At 39.6% G+C, this 19528-nt stretch overlaps 1 protein-coding gene across 6 annotated transcripts in view; it reads right to left on the minus strand.

Moving 5' to 3' along the window:
- Window positions 1-1894: 1894 nt before the first annotated feature.
- Window positions 1895-19528, minus strand: part of BEND2 (BEN domain containing 2) — a 34405-nt gene continuing 16771 nt past the window's right edge. For all 6 annotated transcript variants that reach the window (XM_034756009.1, XM_034756019.1, XM_034756001.1 and 3 more), the window contains 8 exons: window positions 19319-19390; window positions 17123-17227; window positions 11277-11802; window positions 9483-9683; window positions 8442-8563; window positions 6525-6741; window positions 4454-4657; window positions 1895-3980 (listed from right to left, as the gene is read on the minus strand). In XM_034756009.1, the coding sequence (XP_034611900.1) occupies window positions 3745-3980; window positions 4454-4657; window positions 6525-6741; window positions 8442-8563; window positions 9483-9683; window positions 11277-11802; window positions 17123-17227; window positions 19319-19390 (1683 nt within the window). In that variant the 3' untranslated portion in view covers window positions 1895-3744. The remainder of the gene's footprint in view (window positions 3981-4453; window positions 4658-6524; window positions 6742-8441; window positions 8564-9482; window positions 9684-11276; window positions 11803-17122; window positions 17228-19318; window positions 19391-19528) is intronic.

Raw genomic sequence — 19528 nt, forward strand, 5'->3', positions numbered from 1 at the left:
CATCAGCACACAGATCTCGTCCTTCTTCCATACCACAATCCTCCGCAATATCCCTCCGATAGACCTTAGTGGGGTTGCTGTGCATGGGGAGGTGGATGTGTTATGCTCATTGTTTTTCTCTTCCTCTCTTGCACCCACCCATGCATCCTTGGCAGCGTGGTGGGAGATTCTAGAGACTGTGGTGGGTAGGAGAGTGTCTGGTAACATACCTGCAATGAAGCTGTGCTGCCTGGGAGCTGGAGGAAGGCACCCAACATTCTGTTCTGGAGACAGACCCCCTCCATGTGAATGGCTGTGACCTCCAGCAGAACCCCCAAGATCTAAGAATTCAGAGGAAGACCCTGCCCCCACTCTTTCTGTGAATCTCACAGGAACAATATATTGGAAACTGAGGGAATATTTGTGGAGATGTTCTTGCTCCTGCTCCAGGTTTTTCCATGAGAGTGGTGATCTGAAAATTAATGCTGAAGGGTTCAGTTCTGCAGGCCCTAAACAAAACTTCCATTAAGGTCCATAGTTTGAGCTGGGACTGCAGGATCAGGCCCCAAATTTGTTGCAATATTTACTTTTGTATCATTGTAAATTCATTCTAGAATGTTTCAGATAAATAGCTCTTTTCATTCTCAGTGTAACATATGGGCAAAACCCAGGTGTCATGGCTAAATCTGGATGTTCTTCAAACTTGCATTTTCTTTTTTCATATCCATGTTATATTTTAAAAACTGGACTGCATTAAAATGTGAAAAAACTATACTCACCATCATTCACACATGTCTGCAACGGATGCATCAACAACAGTTTTAGTTTTCTAAATGTTACAGTCAGGAGCAGCGCCAGGGTTTTTGCCGCCCTAGGCGGCAGCACTCCTCCTCTGGGCATTCAGGGGGCCTGGGGTCTTCGGCGGTGGGGGTCCTTCCGCTCCACATCTTCAGGGCACTTCAGCGGCGGGTCCTGGAGCAAGTGAAGGACCCGCTGCCGAATTTCCGCCGAACACCCGAAGCGGAAGGACCCCCCGCCGCTGAACTTCCACCGAGGGCAGCAAAATGTCGCCCCCCCCAAAGCCTGCCGCCCTAGGCGACCGCCTAGGGTCACCTGGTGGAAGCGCCGGCCCTGGTTACAGTTACTAAGTAGACATGCAGTGGCCTCTGGACTTAGATTGTGTCAGTTGCCCATTAAGTCTGATGCATAAAGATATTGAAACGAGTACCTTGAATCTAATTTCAAAACTACATTCTGGAATCATGTCAGAATAAGATCTTGTCTACACAAGAAAGTCACACCAGTTTAATTAATTCCTGAATTGATTTAGTTAGACTGGTGCAAGTGCCTTTGCAGACATGCTTATTTCAGGTTATCTTAAAACAGCTTCCTAATCGACCTAAGCTAAACCCAAACAAGCATGCCCATACAAGGGTTTGCTCTGGCTTAACTAAATCAGTTTAAAGTTATCCCTCTAGTCAACCCATTGCAACTTCCTCATGTAGACGACATGTTATCTGGTTACCTATGATTTTGATAGCCAAAATACACCTCTACCCAGATATAACCCTGTCCTCAGGAGCCAAAAAAATCTTACCGCATTATAGGTGAAACCGCATTATATCGAACTTGCTTTGATCTGCTGGAGTGTGCAGCCCTGCCCCCCCGGAGCCCTGCTTTTACCGTGTTATATCCGAATTCATGTTATATCGGGTTGCGTTATATCGGGGTAAAGGTGTAATCAGTTTTTTACATGTGCAGAAGCAGCCAGCTAATCTTAGGCAAAAACTCTTTCCAAAGCCCACGTCCCTGAGAGGAGACCAAAAAATCCCTTTCTAGGTAAAACTACCCTTCAACCATGGTCCCCAAACAAGAATCACCAGTATTTAATACACATTCAGTCAGTAAAGGAGCAAATATATTCTAGTTTTATTTGTAAAATATTCTTTCCTAAGGGCAAAATACATTTTACAAAAGTTAGCAAAAATTGGTACAATTATGAGGAAACTATTACTATTTTTTGTTCAGTTATTTGGGTCTCTTCAAAATGGAAGATAGAGGTACACATCACATTGACAGAATTCAGTGCTAGTTAGCTAAGCCTAAAAATATGCCATTCTGACATTTACATCTGTGGATGACAGTGGAAAAATTCTCTACAAATACCGGAAAAAAAAATCTAAGCATTTTTGGTATTTTTCTGATTTTTGTAACTGGAAATACCTAGAGACTAGATTCTAAAACTGTTGGTATTTTGCAAGGAGGATCCTAACGAAGAATAATGATAGAGTTGTTCTTGTTTATGACCAACAAACTACTTCAAATGTTAATTTGAGGATTAAACAATAATGGCATAAAGTCGATAATGAAAATAAATCCATTCAAATGATTCATTTAAGCCTAAATGTATATACAGTCATGTAAAAAATGGAAGGAAAGTTATTTTCTATTCACATATTTATTATGACTATAACAGTCAAGTAATTTCCAAAATAAGATGCTTTATTAACATATTATGTATAAAATCTTATAGAGGAGGGAGGAAAAAAGGAACATATGTAACTATTTTTGAGGGACAAAGTTCCAGCAATCCTGACTAACTTGGAGACAAACAATGTCTGAAAAGAGAGTCTGCATTTTCACCTTTCAGGGTATGGCTTTGTAAGGTTGGGATGTCAAATGCTTCTAACTACTAACAACCTACAAAAAACAGAGCAAATATGCTTGATAGTTCACACAAACTGCCCAGAAACTTAAAAGTTGTGACTATTATAGGTGAGTCTGGATAGGTGTAACAATTGTCATCTTAATCATGAGCCAGGATATACAGAGCTAAAGCATGAGTCTCTTTAGCTTGAGCTAAAGGACCGATGGCTTGATGCCATGCCCAGTGAAGCCAATGGAAAGCCTTCCATTGTCTTCATCGGTGGACCTAGGACCCAAGTTCTCTAGTGGGAAGCTCAAACAGACTCCTATCCTCGATGGATTAGACACAGAGGGGGACATGTAACAAACACAGAACAATGGGTTATGTTGGTATGCTAGTCCTTGATTATCCTTTCAAAAGGATATATTTTGTACTTTACACTGAGTAAAAGAGAACCAGAATATATATATACAAAAATATTCTTTTTTAATATTCATTCCAGACAAGAGCCAACCATCGGGAAGAGGAAAAATATTACTTACCAGCAATTGTATTTGTTGTAGTTGCCCTCATCTTCCCTTATCCTACAAAAAAAATCTCTGCTGTAGGATGGGAGAAAAAAACGAGATGTCTGACAACTCAAAATGGTGCAATACCAATCACACTCTCCTTTCTATGTTATAAGTTTTTTCAATTATATTATCCAGCTGTTAGAACAAGTTTCCTTCCCCAAACATAACAAGTTTGACCCAGATAGGCTTTTAAATCCTTATTCTTTTGTTCAGGGGGACAATCATTTTCTCTTTCCTGTTCTGTGCAGCGTACTTCCTTAAGGCAAAATTCTCTCTTCTGGGGCCAATACTTGTCTGACAAGCACCTACTTTCAGTGAAGTGCTCATCATGCAACCAACTATGAATGGAGTAAGGCATCTCTATGATGGGAATGAGTGCCAGTTGCTCAAGAAGGGAGGGACCCCAGGTCTTCCGCCATTTTGGCCTCGTGGAGTATATTATATAGTGCTGGGGACAACCCGACAAGATTGGCTTCTGTATAGTATTTTGAACAACCTCAGCATGACTGCAGCTAGATGTCAGATGGTTGTAAGACATGTAGCATTTTAGTCTGTAAGGTTGATAGTGTCACTTTCATACGGCTTTACTGAAGTAGGGCTTTGCGGAGGACTCTTTTCACTTGATGGCGGTGTGGCCAAAACTTTCTTTCGGACTCCAATTGCAGCCTTCTTATGGTCATGTCTAAGACTGCGGATTGTACTGTTTATGGCAGCCACACATGCTTTCCAATCATATCCAGTTTCCTTTAGATCAAAGGATGGGTAGTTCTCTTGAAGAAAGTCTAAAGATAAATAACCAGATAAGTAGGGCATTATTATCAATTATTTATGCAAGCTCTGTTTTGCTTGAATGTTTTATTTGGACACAACTGGGCCAAAACAAGTATTCAGAAGTGCATTTTCCCAGTACAGAATACAGTCAAACTCACCATTAAGTTACAAGGGTCAAAGCTAGACTGATGATGAAGTCTATTTTTAAAAAGTTATTGGAAAAGTTGAAATACATAAAAGTGACTAGATGGCCTAGGGAGATGATATGTGGACAGGGTTTGTTTTGTTTTGTTTTTTAATCTAGCAGAGATCAGGAGTTGGGGTAAAAATATATCACCCCTTCATTCCTCCCACTGGTTGTGCCTCTAATCTTATGGCAGTTTCACGTAATGTTTCGGAAGCTGCATGATTTATTATGGATACAAGGTTAGTAATTTTTATTTATCTCCAGTCCACCTTTTGAAGAGAGTTTAGCTGTGCATACCTCTGAGAGCATTGATCCTGTTGCAGTCCAGTGGACACATGCCACGTTCCAGATTACCATACACATTGCTCTTCACCAATACATCTTCTGTGAAGAGATGGCGAATCAGATAGCGAGCTGACAACTCTGGCCGAGACTTCCCCTTGGCTACATAAATAACTGAGAAGGGTAACTGAACATTGCGCCATGGACTCCCAAGATGTTCTAGAGAGGAAGTTGGAGAAATAAATATTTTATTTTCATTGCAGAAATGGTGTTTACCATGCTTTCAAAGGACCACATTATACTAGAATACAATTTTTTCCACCTACACTACTTACTTGGAAAGGCCAGAAGAAATAAACAGATAGATAGATAGATAGATAGATAGACAGACAGACAGACAGCATCTTTCATCCTGAAAGACCTCAAACCACTTGACAAACTATATAAGATATGTAAAAGCAGCAGAGTCCTGTGGCACCTTATAGACTAACATCTGTTAGATTTCATTTACCTGTACTTAAACTAGCACAGTAGTTTTGGAATCTTAACATCTGTTAGTCTATAAGGTGCCACAGGACCCTTTGCTGCTTTTACAGATCCAGACTAACACGGCTACCCCTCTGATATATAAGATATGGGCACACTCATTAAATGAATCACTGTAGTTAGAAATAAAATTCAGCAGCTCTGGGATGGAATAATGATACCTAGCTAGGCAGACAACCAGTGTGCAACATACTGAATGTTGAGGAGAGGAAGAAAAATTTTAGCAAAGGACATGAAGCTAGCCCTGGTCTTACAAAAAGCATCATAGGACCTTGATTTCTGAGGATCCCATCTGTGTGACCCTTACAGTTGCTCCTTGAAGAGTCTTACGTGCAGTAATGCATAAAACTCCATGTATCTAAATGGTTGCAATAATGCAGGTAGAACCTGGGCTTTGGGAACACTAGGTATTTTAAACACAATGGCTTAGATTTGCAAGCCAACCCAAGCAGCCAAAGAGATTATTTCAAATATATATTTGCTCTGCTGTACAGGAGCATAACAGAGACTTTGTTACGCTTTCAGAAATGCTAGTTATGCAACTGGACTTGCTTCAGGACTGCTTCCTGTACTGTTATTTCATCTAAAATAAATAAATAAATAGTCCTTCCAAGAAATAAAAACAGTGCTGCTTTCTGATAGTATTCAAACCTTGTGGGTGGAGAATGAAAATAGAATGAACATTCTTCTATATTACTCTGAAACTACTTAATTTCAATGAAGAAGCGAGCCACACACTGAATAAAATGTACATTATATGTAGCAAAAGAATAGTCAATTACGAGACCTGTTGAGTAAGAGGATCCTGACACCTCTTTCGTGGGCTGCTCAAGCTCTATACAAGTCCCACCAAATCAATTGTCTCCCGGGGAACTGGCCACAGAGAATTTCCCCCAGAGCTCTCTATAGCCATTACATGCCATGTAGTATCTTGTTTTACTGCTGTATTTATAAACTGTGCACTTTTATTAATGGAAGAAAATAAAACAAATTTTAAGGCTGCTTTTAGGATTATTTGGAAATTGTTATAAAGTTTAGCACAGTGACAGATCTGCCTGTTAGATTAGGATATAGAAAATTTCTCTGCCTCTTTAATATGCCAAGCTGCCTTGGAACATCTATTATTTCTCATATAAAGTGGGAAAATAGGGTAATAATGCATGAACTCCTGAAATGCTAGATGGACTATTTCACAGATGAGATCGCCAATCTAATTATTCAGCAAAAGTGCAAATGTGTTTATGATAAGGACATGGGTGGAGGGGAACACAGGTGATCTGTTGCCAGAGTCTGTTTGGCATGAGGGGACATACTACCTATACTGAGGGATTATTTTGGGAAAAATGGAAAGCAGTCCTGTAGGTCAGTAAACCCCGTTTACCACTGTGTAGGATTCAAGGCGCTGTATATCACAAATGATTTCATTTACCTGTACTTAAACTAGCACAGTAGTTCTGGAATCTTAACATCTGCTACTTCTCAATCAACTGTATAAAATGCAATTTGTGTTAATCCAGAAGATGAAAGTCTCCTAACTTACCCATTGGTTCCAAAGACTGTAGTTTATTGGATGAAGGTGCATGGAACATCTCGGGGACTTTATCCCATGTGGTACTCTGAAGTCTGTTTGTTGTTGAACTGGTCATTTTCTGAGAGGATTGAGAATTGACATCACTATCTTCCCCATTATAGTTTAAATCCACACAAATAGATGTGTCTGGAGTGTCAGCAGGTTTCTCCTTCCCTTCAGTAGTCTCCTGAAACACACAAATGGGGTTAATGAATGCTTTGGGAGAAATCTACCCGTTTTCCAGTTAAGTGTGTCAAATGATTTCCATATTATTAGGAATTAGATTTCACAAATTTGAGAAATTGTTAACCATACGTTTCAACCACAAGAGCCACACGTCAGCCACTTGTTGAGGTCCTTGTGTAATGAGGCACTTTGGAAGCTGAGTTGCATGGATTTCCAGGTGTTCTTGGGGTGAAATACCAGTGTGATGCAAAGGCTGGAAATATGTGATCAGATGTGGGAAGGCCTATGAGAGTATACAGTGGAGGTATAGTCTTGGGGAAGCATACTCTGAAACTAGACACACTGAAGACCCAAGGGTTGGCAAGGTGGAGAGGAAAAATGGATAAAGTGAGAAATGCTGGAAGTTATGCCAGAGATACTTTGGGTGGAACTGTGACTATCATCCGTGAACGGACAGACAACATCCCTGGTTTGAATTAAAGAGGCCAGGAGAGCTATAGTGTAGGTCGAGTAGTGCTGATCCGTTTATTGCACCCAACACAAATCTCAGAGATACTACTTCCCAGGGAAACCTTTACAGCTAGCTGAACAACTGCAGCATTGAATTCTACACATCAAAATAACGGTTTAACTTGTAAGCCATCTTTCCAACACTGTTTTGAGCCCCTAGCTATTGCAACACAGTTCAGGATATGGGAGTGAAATAATTGTTAAGGCTTCTGGGAAAGGATCCTGCTGTACGATTATTTAGAGTAACAGAAGACACTGCTGAAGTCAGTGCAAATTGTTTTGGAAGAATACCGACTGAAGGGGATAGATGGGGGTAACAGAGAGTTTTCATTCAATTTACAATAATGTTAATAGACTATAAATAAATTAATTGGTAAATAAATTCCAGTGACATGGAGACAGTCTACTGTCCATCAATAGGTTAAGATAAATTTGTGTGTCCCTAATAATAGTGGTATGATAAACAAAAGGGTATACACTTTCCATTAGTTTAACCAAACGAGGGCACTTGCAAAGATTTTATTTAAATAGTTTAATGGTGAAAAATGTAAGAAATAAAATACTTATTAGTAACAGTTCTTAAACAGTAATTTTTGCTAAAGGTTTTTTGTTTGTTTGTAACTTTATTTGTTTTAAGTAAATATTCATGCATGACCATTAAAAGTGTGTTTGAGTTGATCCTTAATGAAGAGCTCTTAAAAATAAATTCTAACAAGGGATAATCTGCACTATTGATAGAACTCAGAAGGAGTGGGGTAGCTAGTTATACAGGGCCCCAATTCTGCAAAGATTTATGCATGTTCTTAAATGGTTAGATGACTGGGAATAATTCAGATCACACAGGCCTTCTAATAACTAGCTACTTAGACTTTGGTAAGATTGGTAATTATTCTATAAAATTACTACAAGTTGCAACAAATTTTACTACCTATCGGCAAATATTACTGTATTTTCATTTTAGGATTTTGCATGAGTGTGTCTTTTGTTATTATATAATATAAAAATGCTGACACTGTTCCACACATACCATTGTGACTGGAGTCAGTGGAGCTGTGATGAACCATGACAAAATAAGTCCCAAAGAGCCTTAAATTATGGGGCTCAGGTGGTGAGGTACTTACTTATATATCTAATTCTGTAAGAAAACATTTACTCTCTCATTAATAACTATTACACCTGGAGATGACTTACTGGGTTTATTTTGGTTTCACAGCGTAAGCAGCGGATCATGGCATTGACGTTTGTGATGCAGGTTTTCCAGTCTCTTCCATATTCACTCAGGTCATAATTTGGGAAATGAGTTGCAAGAAATTCTGCACAAAAAATGTAGGAAGTCTTTTAAACTATGTAATAATAAAGAAGCACTAAAAAGAACTTTAGTCAAATAGGTGAACACAATGAGATCAATTTCAAGTGCTTACCAAGATTTGTGAATGAGTTTTCGATTTTAGCTTATATTAAGGAAATGTATGGTAGACTGGTACTTTCAATATAGGCAGCAGTATACTTCTGCATCCCATTACAAAACTGAGATGCATCAGAAAAGTTTCCATGTACCTGATAAGGAGCATTTTCTTTATTCAATATTTCTTAGTAGATACATGGAAATTGTCAAACAAACTACCTGACTATCAATAGAGATGACAGGACTAGCACAGGGGCTAACATATATCATTCTATTATTCATATGAACTGTGGTTTGCTTTCTGCCCAGACAGAATAAATGAATGCCTGATTTGTGAGTCTTACAAAAAGGAGTAGCTAGTGTATGCGTAGGTGGGTGCATGTGGGTTTGGGTCTGGGAAGGGCATTTCTCAAAATGTTGCCACCCTCACCACTTTTCAAACAAGGAAGAAATGGAGGGTTAGGAGAAAAATGCTGACATGTCCATTAACTTGTGTCCTATGTGTGTTATGGCCTTATAATACAAAATGAATATCATCAGCTCTGATTGATTAATGAGAAAAATATGAAATTAGAGTAATCAGAGAAACTACCATAAATATTGAAAGAGTTTACAATGAGCATTTGAGGGTAACTAGATAAAAGTTCCCTACAGAACCCAAAGGTGCAGAATCGAGCAATATTCACTACCAGGTAATGTAATACTTGCTGGATAATGAGTCACAAAAAGGTAGATTGAAGGACACAATGTAAGGTTCATAATTTAAGAATCCAAGAAAACTGCTAAGGAAGAAAAGTGAACTCTACGTGTTTTGTAAGTTAGCATACCTCTAACCGCAGCAACCTTGTTAGGATCCAACGTTCTGCGCCCCCGGGCACTGACACCCATAATGCTACACAGCAACGTTTCCTTGGGGAACAAGACACGGACTAGGTAACGTGCTGCATACTTCGGTTTGGTCTTTTGTCGGGCTTTCATCAAATAGTTTCCAAGAACCTTTACATTTCTCTTTGGGTCACCAACATATTCTTTGTAAAGCAAAAACATTTTTTAAAAGATTAGCACAAATCTGTTAAAAGAAGGAGCTCTTCCCCAAACCAATTTCTCTCTTTACCTTTATGACATTGTAAACTCATATTTCCTAACCTTTCATTACCAAAACTAGATTGACTATATATTATCTATCTTTGCACTTACAGGAGACGCAGAAATAGCTTCCATCAGTATATTCTGACTGAATTAGCGTTCTTAGCTCACTCGTATCAAGCATCCAAAACTGATTAAATAATAGTAACAGCATTTTTTAAAAGCATTTAAATGTGTAAGACACAAGAATGACCTACTATGTGCAGATACTTTTATACACATTTTCAAGAAAACATCTCATGAAGGTATCAGGTGTGAGTGTCCATTTTATTAGGTGTGCACAAACAGAAGTTGAGGCACTTTTGAACACTTTACCAATTATTTATATTACTCTAAAAAATAAGTGAATCTGAATGTGATTGAAAACTCCAAAAAAAAAAAAAAAAAAAAAAAAAAAAAAATGCTGCCTTCCGCATGACTCAGGGTATATGTACATCATGAAGGGACTTAACATCTGCCTGTGTCATGTGTACTTACCTAGAACATAAGAACGGCCCTACTGGGTCAGACCAAGGGTCCATCTAGCCCAGTATCCTGTTTTCTGACAGTGGCCAGTGCCAGAGGGAATGAACAGAACGGGTAATCATCAAATGATCCATCCCCTGTCGCTCATTCCCAGCCTCTTAGGGTGAAATGGTTCATGGAGATCTTTTTGGTGATCCACAGAATTAAACATTTTGGGAAAATAAGTAATGGAGCATTTGGAGGTCTCTCTTACAAAACAGTCCACAGAATGAAAACATTAGAAAACCTCTGCCTTATCCCATTCAAGAATTAGCATTCCTTACACACAAAGCAATTAAGTTGCTTTCTCAAATGAAGAGCATACTGTAAGTTATGTTCCACACCTCGCTTTATGGATAACATATTTTTATATAATTATCGTAAATATTGATTATATACAAGAATATTTTGTTTTCACATGAAAGCATTACCAAGGAACTCCTTAGATTTAGAGAAACTCCAATGCTGCACTTCCATTGTAATGGCAACTGAGATTTTACTGTCGCATATTGGCTCACTGTGCTTACAGGGAGTCCTTGCTGTTCTGTACCACTGGCAGCATGAAAAAAGCTTGCATCAGTAGGACAGTGAAAGAAGAGGGCTCATTAATGCAATCCTGAAGCATTAGATCTGCTGTAAAACTAAGATTTGTTAAAATGCCCAAGTTATTCTGCACATCCGAATAATCAGTAACATAGAAGACTCAAATGAGTATTTGTTAGTACAGTGTACATACTAACTTTTTCAATATTTGACTTCAAGTTTTAAAGTGACTTCCTGTATATCATGCACACCCAATAGCTTTATTCAGAAGGCTTTAAATATTAATCCACTTTTAAAATGCAAAAGGAGAAAATCAGCTCTGCTCATTTATTTTTGTTAAAGAAAAAAAATGGAGCGCCTTATGCATGCATTTTATTCATTGTAATTTTCCACTCTACTATACTCAGCATATGTGACTTGTAACTCACCAAAACTAGGATTGATAGAGACAGAAGAAGATGGCAGTTCTTTACTAATATTCGCACTTCCCGGTGTGGCCCTGTAATTCATCATCATGGTGTTTCTCCCCAAACTGGTTTCAGATGGGGTTGGCATCACCGACGACACCATTGGGGAACCCACCGCTGAAGATGCTACATTGGCAGTGCTTTCCATGACTGTGGTTACAAGACTTGGTTGTGGAGGAAGGTCAGGGATCCTGTTAGCCACAGTGTATGGTGGATGCAGTGAGTGAGTGGAGACTATAGTGGGTAGGGGTGGGCTTTGCCTAAGCAAAGGTTGTTGCGATTCAAGTTGAAGAGTTTGTTGAACAGGTTTTATTGCAGAGTTGGCCTGGAGATGGCTCTTTTGTAGCCTAACCCTCATTGATGTGCTAGGCCCTCCTTGTCCAGGGGGAGAGATATGAAGACTTGACTCTCTTTCCATTGGTTTCTGTACTCTAATTTTTCCATGGGGTAAATGATTGGAACTTCTGTACGTAAATCCAATGGGCCTCTGCAAATGTGATAGGAAAACAATAATTAATGTAAAACTGCACAAATCTGTTTTTTTTTTCTTCTTCATGAACAAAAGAGATTATATCTCAGCCTAAGCATCTGGCATTAACTATAGTCTTTTCATAAAGATAGATTCATGCCAAGAGGTCAGAGCTAACTATTGCATGTTTTTCAGTCTCTATCTTCATGGGTTTCCACAGTCCAGACACCAACATAGCATTCTTCTCTTGTGTTTGCATCCTGCTTCTAAAGTTCTTCCCAATCACCTGCTAGCATAACATTCCTTCAAGAGCTAAATAAGTAGCTGAGGAACAGACTGTACATATATTAGTAGTTGATAATGGGCATATTTTTGTACAATATTTGCTGAAAAATTCATCAGTTGGTGTCACCAACCTGCTGAGCTATAAGTTGTTGCTCCTGCTGCTGCATTAAAGGAAAAACATTTGGTTTTGCACCTTTTATTTTGGTTGGCTTCTTTACAATGAAGTAGGGCAGAAAAGTTTTGTTTGGTCTCAGCCTGACACCCTTTTATCTGTTTGATGCATTAGGAGTGCAGGCCCTATTTCACCTGGAAGACTCCATGATGACTGGAAATGATTTGTAAAGTGATGACATTAAAGCAGTGGTGGGCAACCTGTGGCCCGTCAGGGTAATCCGCTGGCGGGCCACGAGACAGTCTGTTTACATTAACTGTCCGCAGGCACGGCTGCCCGCAGCTCCCAGTGGCTGTGGTTCACCATTCCCAGCCACTGGGAGCTGCAGGCGGCCATGCCAATGTAAGCAAACTGTCTCGCATCCTGCCACTGACGGGCTGCAGGTTGCCCACCACCGCATTAAGGGAATAAAACTGGAGCAATTGAAAGAAGAAATAAGTGTTACTAAAAATTCTTTAATTTCAATTAACAACATTTCAGAGAAAGAATGCCTTTGTAAGACTATTAAACAACAACAGTTATGGAATAAGCGCTAAAAATATACATCCTCCAAGATACCCAACAACTCTTACAGCAAAAACAGGGGAGGTCAGAAATGACAACAATGATTTGTGGCCTGGAAAACATGTTTTACTATCAGAGACTAAAGGAGCTCAATCTATTTTGTTTATTAAGGAGAAGTGTAAGAGACAACTTGACCATAGCCTAAAATTACCTACCCATAGAGAAGCTATCTGAGACTAGAGGACTCTTTAGTTTAAAAGCTGAAGTCAGTAAAGTTTGAACTGAAAATAAATGTAATTTTTAACAGAACGAATAATTAGCTATTGGAACAGATGATACAGGGATGTGATATATGTTCCATCACTTGAAGTCTTTAAATCAAGACTAAGGCCCAGATCCACAAAGGGACTTAAGCACCTAAGCCCCAGATTTAGGTCCCTAAATCCCAGTTTTAGGCAGCACTGCAATCCACAAACTCCCCTCCACTGCCACGTAAGCCTGTGGGTTCCTAAACTCACCTCGGCACCTAAATTTTCAGGATAAAAGTTTCCCAGGGGCCTATGTTTCTGGGTGTGCACACTGCTGCCTCACTATGTGTGTCCAGATGTCTATTTCCTATCTAAGCCCAGCGTGACCCATGAAGCAGGGGAGGACATCATCTATCTTCCCTGCAGAGCCTGGGCCGGTAGGCATGCTCTGAGCACACCTATTGGATCAGGACTGATTCAAAATCCAGGAGGAGGAAGAGGAAATGGTACCCACTTTATAACTTTTAGCACAGTAGTTACAGCACCCAGCCAGCATATGGGAGACCTAGATTCAATTCTCCCCCTCTCTGCCAGAGGGGGAGTGTGATGGGGTGTACAAGCCCCCCACACTGGAAAGCACGGGGCTAAAGAGCTACTCTGGGCCCAGCCAACCTTGCCCCAGAATACCCACAAAGTCTGCACAAGCTAGAGGAGGAAGTTAAAAAGAGGAGCAGAGTAACACTGTGGCAAGCAGATAATCGAAGTGAGCTGGCCTACACCCTTGGAAAGGAGCACCACAGGAGCTCTCGCTGCCTGAAGCATGGTGATAGTGACCTGACCAAGCCTATAAAGAAGGGACCTGTGACTCTCTGAAGGCAGAGACTTTATTTGTGTTTTAGCTATTTACTTCACCCTGTAGGAAGAGAGGGACAGGTAGGAAGTATCCAGGGAGTCGGCTGCATAGCACCTCAAGGTGCAGGACTTAGCTGGCTATCATTGGGCCCTGGATCGGAGCCCAGTGGAGAGGGTAGACCCAGGCTTCTCCTACCAACCCCTAAAGGGGGACAACTATGAAAGTCTGTCCTTTGGCAGAGAACCTAATTGGGGGAAGACCGTGAAGGTACAAAGGTCTAGACCAAGAGACTTCAGGGGAAGCCCTGAATCCCGCACTGAATTCTGAAGACTTTCCCATTATTAGACTCCTGATACATAACCCAAAAGGGGTGGACTGAAAGTGTGACCTGGCTGGAGAGCTGAGTCACTAAAAGGACAGACTGCTGCAGGGTGGAGCTGTAGTAAGAAAGGGGTCTTCCTCTTGGGCATCCAACTTGCCACACCCCTGCACAGCCACTAGGCAGCACTGGTGGTGAGCGTTTCCCTTCCCAGAGAGAAGGAATTTGAACAGGAGTCTCCCAGCTCTCAGGAGAGTGATCTAACCACTGAGATATTCCAATTTAGGCTTTTTTCAGTCTCTCCTATTGATGCTGTTCTATTGTGTATAAACAATGAAATAGCTATTGGAACAGGGGGACTGCATCCTCAGTCTCCCACCTCCCAGGTGGGTGTGCTAAACCCCTGGACTTCACTCTGTGGTCCAATGACTGTATTTATCCAAGGTGCAACAGCTACAACAGGACAGATTGAGGGAACCCCACATCAGAATATCCTATAGCTCAGAATTAGAACACTCTTCTAAGAAGTGTGGGAGATTCCTGTTCAAATCCTCTCCCTCAGGCAGATGGGGGAATTGAAAGACTATCTCCCACATGAGTTCTATAACCACCGGTCTAAAAAGTATAAGGTGGGTGGCACCATCACCTCCTGCCATCTCCCTCCATTTGTACAGAGTAAGGCAGGCCCCTAACTCATTCCTTCAAGAAATGGTTTCATAGATTCCAAGGCCAAAAGGGATCACTGTGCTCATCCAGTCTGACCTCCTATATAACACAGACATAGAACTTCCCCAAAAGAATTCCAAAGCATATCTTTTAGAAAAACATCCTATCTTGATTTAAAAATTGTCCAACATGGAGAATCCATCACAACCCTTGGTAGATTGTTCCAATGGTTAATTTCCCTCACTGTTAAAATATGCAGCTCATTTCCAGTCTGAATGTGTCTAGCTTCAACTTCCAGCCATTAGACTTTGTTGTATCTTTCTCTGCTACACTGAAGAGACCATGATTAAATATTTGTTCCCTATGTAGGTACATATAGTCTGTAATCAAATCACCCCTTAACCTTTGGCATTAACTGCAGTCTCTGATTTTTTTAATTAAAATGTTGTGTGGCATCAAGTCAAACACCCTACAGAAGTCTAAGTCTATTATGTCAACACTGTTACCTTTATCAATCAAACCTGTAATCTCATCAAAAACATATCAGGTTAGTTTGACAGGATCTATTTTCCTTAAATCTATATTGATTGGCATTAATTATATTACCCTCCTTTAATTCTTTGTTAATCAACTCCAGGAAAAGGGGACCCAGCTGTGGATTATTAAGAGAGATAAGCGCCTAAATCCAGGCTCCAGGGAAGCACCTATCTCTGTAAGAGCGGTAGGGTTTAGCACACACCCTGGTCATTGGCTTCTCCCATTGGTTACATGCTGGCTTTGTGGATCGCATGCTAGGACACCTATCTTTCCCCAGGCTTTGTGGATCCCATTGTTGTTCCATTGATTTCCTAGGTGCCTAAAGTTAGGTGCCACAGTGTCTAGCATCCATTTGGGCCTGGATGTCAATCTAAAACATACACACTAGTTCAACCACATGTTGTTGGGCAAGATGCAGGAGTTACCAGATTTCTTCTATGGCTTGTTATGCAGGAGGTCATGGTCTATGATCAAAATGGTCCCTTTTAGCTTTAAAACAAAAAATGAATCTTTGACATTCCTGTATTTTAAACTTAAGGTAAAACACCAGCAGGCATTATAAAAAAACAAAAGGAAACAAGGATAGCCTTAGAAGTGTTTTCTTTATACGTCAAAAAAAAAGCAAAAAAGAATTAAAAAATGTTTTGAAAAATCGCTTTCAGGTCATTTTTAGCCTCAGGAGAGCGTTAAAGTAGTTGCTGTTCCCTGTGACCATGTGGGCTGAGGGGGGAAAGAGAGGAAGTGCGAGAGAGAGGCCACGGGGTTCCAGTGCCCCACAGTGGTGGGCAAGACTGCTCTCTGCTCTGAGGGTTTTGGATGATTGGACATTCAAATCCAAAGAGTTGTCAGGACACAAATTACAACCACAATGTACTGTTTCATCAACTGCAATGCATTCAGAACTCCTCTCTCTCTCTGTGGCCTGGTGGCTCTGGAGATGGGTTGACAGACAGACTAATGGTCTTTCATTCTGTTCTGGTCTCGTGACATCATTGTTGCTGAACAGCGTTACATCAGAGAAACTGTTCAGTACTGTTGATGGCTGTACAGATCTCTCAGCATTCTCAAGAACCATCTCTGATGTTTTTCCTTTAAATGCAGTTTGCTAATAAATTACAAGTCTTGATATTCTGTCTGTTTTAACAGGACATTGAATGTGCAATAACTTGACAATGGTTCAGTTATAGGAAAGCAGTTAAATGTAGTTAATTCCTTTAAAAATCATACCAGCCAACCTGTGAGTTATGCAGAAACTTTCCTTCTCTGTCAGCAAAAACCAGCAGACTAACATCTCTCCTGGCCTTCCTGCAGGACTTAATTTGTCCCCAGGCTTGGTAGGACTGAGTAAGTCTGCTGTGAAAAGTGATACTTGTATGTTTGTTAATATCACTTTTCACAACAGACTTACTAACTAGCAATAAATAAATTACAATGATTTGGACATGTATATGTGCATATTTATTTGGTTTTCCTAAAGCTAATTAAGTATTTTAGGAAAAAGTGAGAGAGCAGCCACCAGCCAGAGTTGGTGGCCACATTCTGAGGCCACCAAAAAATTTGTCCCGAGAACCCCTAGCCTACCAAATTGACTCTGCACACTACTACACCGATAGAGGACTGAGCTCACGAATGCCAAGTATATAATAACCTGCCTTTAATGGATGCGAAATCCACTTTTGACCACAGTGGAAGGTGAGGAGAGAGTTTAACCCTCTAATTTCTACTCATGCTTGTAAAGGGACTCTAATACTCACAGGTTTGAGGAGCAATGGCTTCATCCGGGTGTGTTGCATTTCTGAAACCTTTCGATGAAGCAGATCAAATTTCTTATCCAACTTCTGAATGGCATCATACATGGCCTGGCAATAAATGTGAAAGTTAATGGAATTTTTCTACTATTACAGGAACAGTAAATAAAAAGCACTACATTTAAATTTGACAAAAGCAAGGAAGTGTCAATAAGGTTGAAGTTCCTTCCTTAATTTCTGTCTAAACTTTGCAACAGTTCAATGGATAATAAATACACTTTGTAAAGCGAATTATACGCTGATTTACTTATGCACCACAAGAAAAGATATCCGCATGGTAAATTTCAAGCTTGAAAAAGCATGCTGCTTTTCGAAGATCTAATTTCAGGGAAAGACTTACTCTTGCTGTTTTAACATCCTCCTGCACATGACTGGAACTGAAAGGTTGTTCTTCCTACTGCATCTAATATACAATTGATTTTTATCTAATATAATGGTGCATTTTATTTCACATTAAAGAGATATCAAGCAAACTCGGAAGTAGACTAGTGGCACAAGAAGAATTATTATGTGTTATCTAAAGTGTCATACTACATTTAAATCAGAGGCTTAACACTACTTTACAGATAGTTAGAGACCTTTAAAAATAGAATTATATATTTTTCAAATACTTGGCTAAGATACTGATAAATAGCTCACAAGGTATTGATTTCTACATCACTAATAGGAAATATACCTTGGAGGAATATGTATTCCAAAGTAAAATGACAAATGTATGTGATCTAGACAGCAACAGTTTCAGCTCCAAGCCTCAAAATGATTATAATGCTGAAGTCAATTGCACACCCATTGATTACACTCAAGGGAAAAAAAACACAAACAGAATTTGAAAAACACTTATTTGGTTGAAAATACCCAGAACATTTTGGCTGATTTTCAGTCTTTTTTTCAAGATCAGCAATTTGAGTCCCCCAGAGATTTAAAAATTGACTTTGCCTTACTTCGAGAATCAGATATGAAGGTTTTAAAGTAACATTACTGTAAAGACCCCAACATTTCATAGACATAAGAGCCATGTAAATCAAACTGGAGTTCAAAGGCTAACAGCTGTCCATATATACAACTTAGGAAATCACACATCTGAACAATTTTGTCTACTATTATTACAAGTATCACATAAGGTTACTGAACTAAATTTGTAGAGAGGAAACAAGTTGTGTTTTCAGAGTGTATGGTGGGTATCACTATTGCCAAAGCACAGTCGGTTTCTGCTGCTTTTTGTGTGGTTCTGTCACAACAACTCTGGAGAGAAATTTTTTTTAAAAAAGAATAAAAAATGTGGCTATAAAACCAAAAAACTGACAGGGCAGGTGAAAAATCTGAAATTACTTTCAAATTTAAGAAATAAAATTAACTAGATTTCAAGTTGATGGTATCGCTTTAGTAACAACTGACCTGCATATAGATAGATTCCAAAGCACCATGAAATGGCTCAGCATAATAAGGTTAAATAAAACCTTAAATTGTTGTGTATTAAAAGCAAAGTACAATGACCTCATCACACAGCCCTGGTGCAAACAGTAAGGCATACATGACATTAATTAACATTTAGCCGTAAGTCACTCCAGAAGGAGATGCTCCCTAAGGGACAGACGGCCAACCCATTATTTTCAGAAGTAGCCATACTATAACTGCTCACCTGTATGAGTAAGATATTCATTTAGTTATATCTTCACTGGTGTAGTTATTCAGCTTGCCAGTTACTACTCTAGATAACATAAGCAATAAATTCTCCTAATTCAGCCTGAACAACAAGACTCTGAATAAGGTAATATTCTAAAAACAAACCTCAGATGCCTTCAAAATCTATATGCCAAACGTTTCCCATTACCTTGCAATTCCTTGAAGGTAATCAATGGACTCTGTATTACATGTGCTGTATTAATACTGACCTTTGGAGACACACTCACGCTGATTACATTGTAAAAGGCTCAGTGGCTGCATATAAAAACGTCAATCAAAAATAAGCAAACTGCATTTGCAGTTAAGTCAAGTGACATTTATAGAAATGAACAACTGGGGGCAATAGAGTTGCAAATTGATGTTACAGTAGCATATATACCAGGGATAAAAGCGTGACATAATTTTGCCTTGTTTTTTTGCAGAGGGTTATAAACTATTTCAAACAGAAAAATGTGGTACCTGACAATAGTTGAGGACTTCCATAAGGGTTTTCTGCTGATCTCCTGTGTAGGACGCTTCAGACACACTTCCCTGTTTCATTCCAAAATAAAGAAGCTAAGCTGAAACTTAAAATCATCATGCTTTGCAGCCAGAAACATATACAGAGAAACACCCAGCTTTAGTTAAAAAAACAAAACCACAAAACTGTTTTTGTAATGAACCCCCAAA

The sequence above is a fragment of the Trachemys scripta genome, chromosome 1, assembly GCF_013100865.1.
Source record: "Trachemys scripta elegans isolate TJP31775 chromosome 1, CAS_Tse_1.0, whole genome shotgun sequence".
Taxonomy (NCBI): domain Eukaryota; kingdom Metazoa; phylum Chordata; order Testudines; family Emydidae; genus Trachemys; species Trachemys scripta.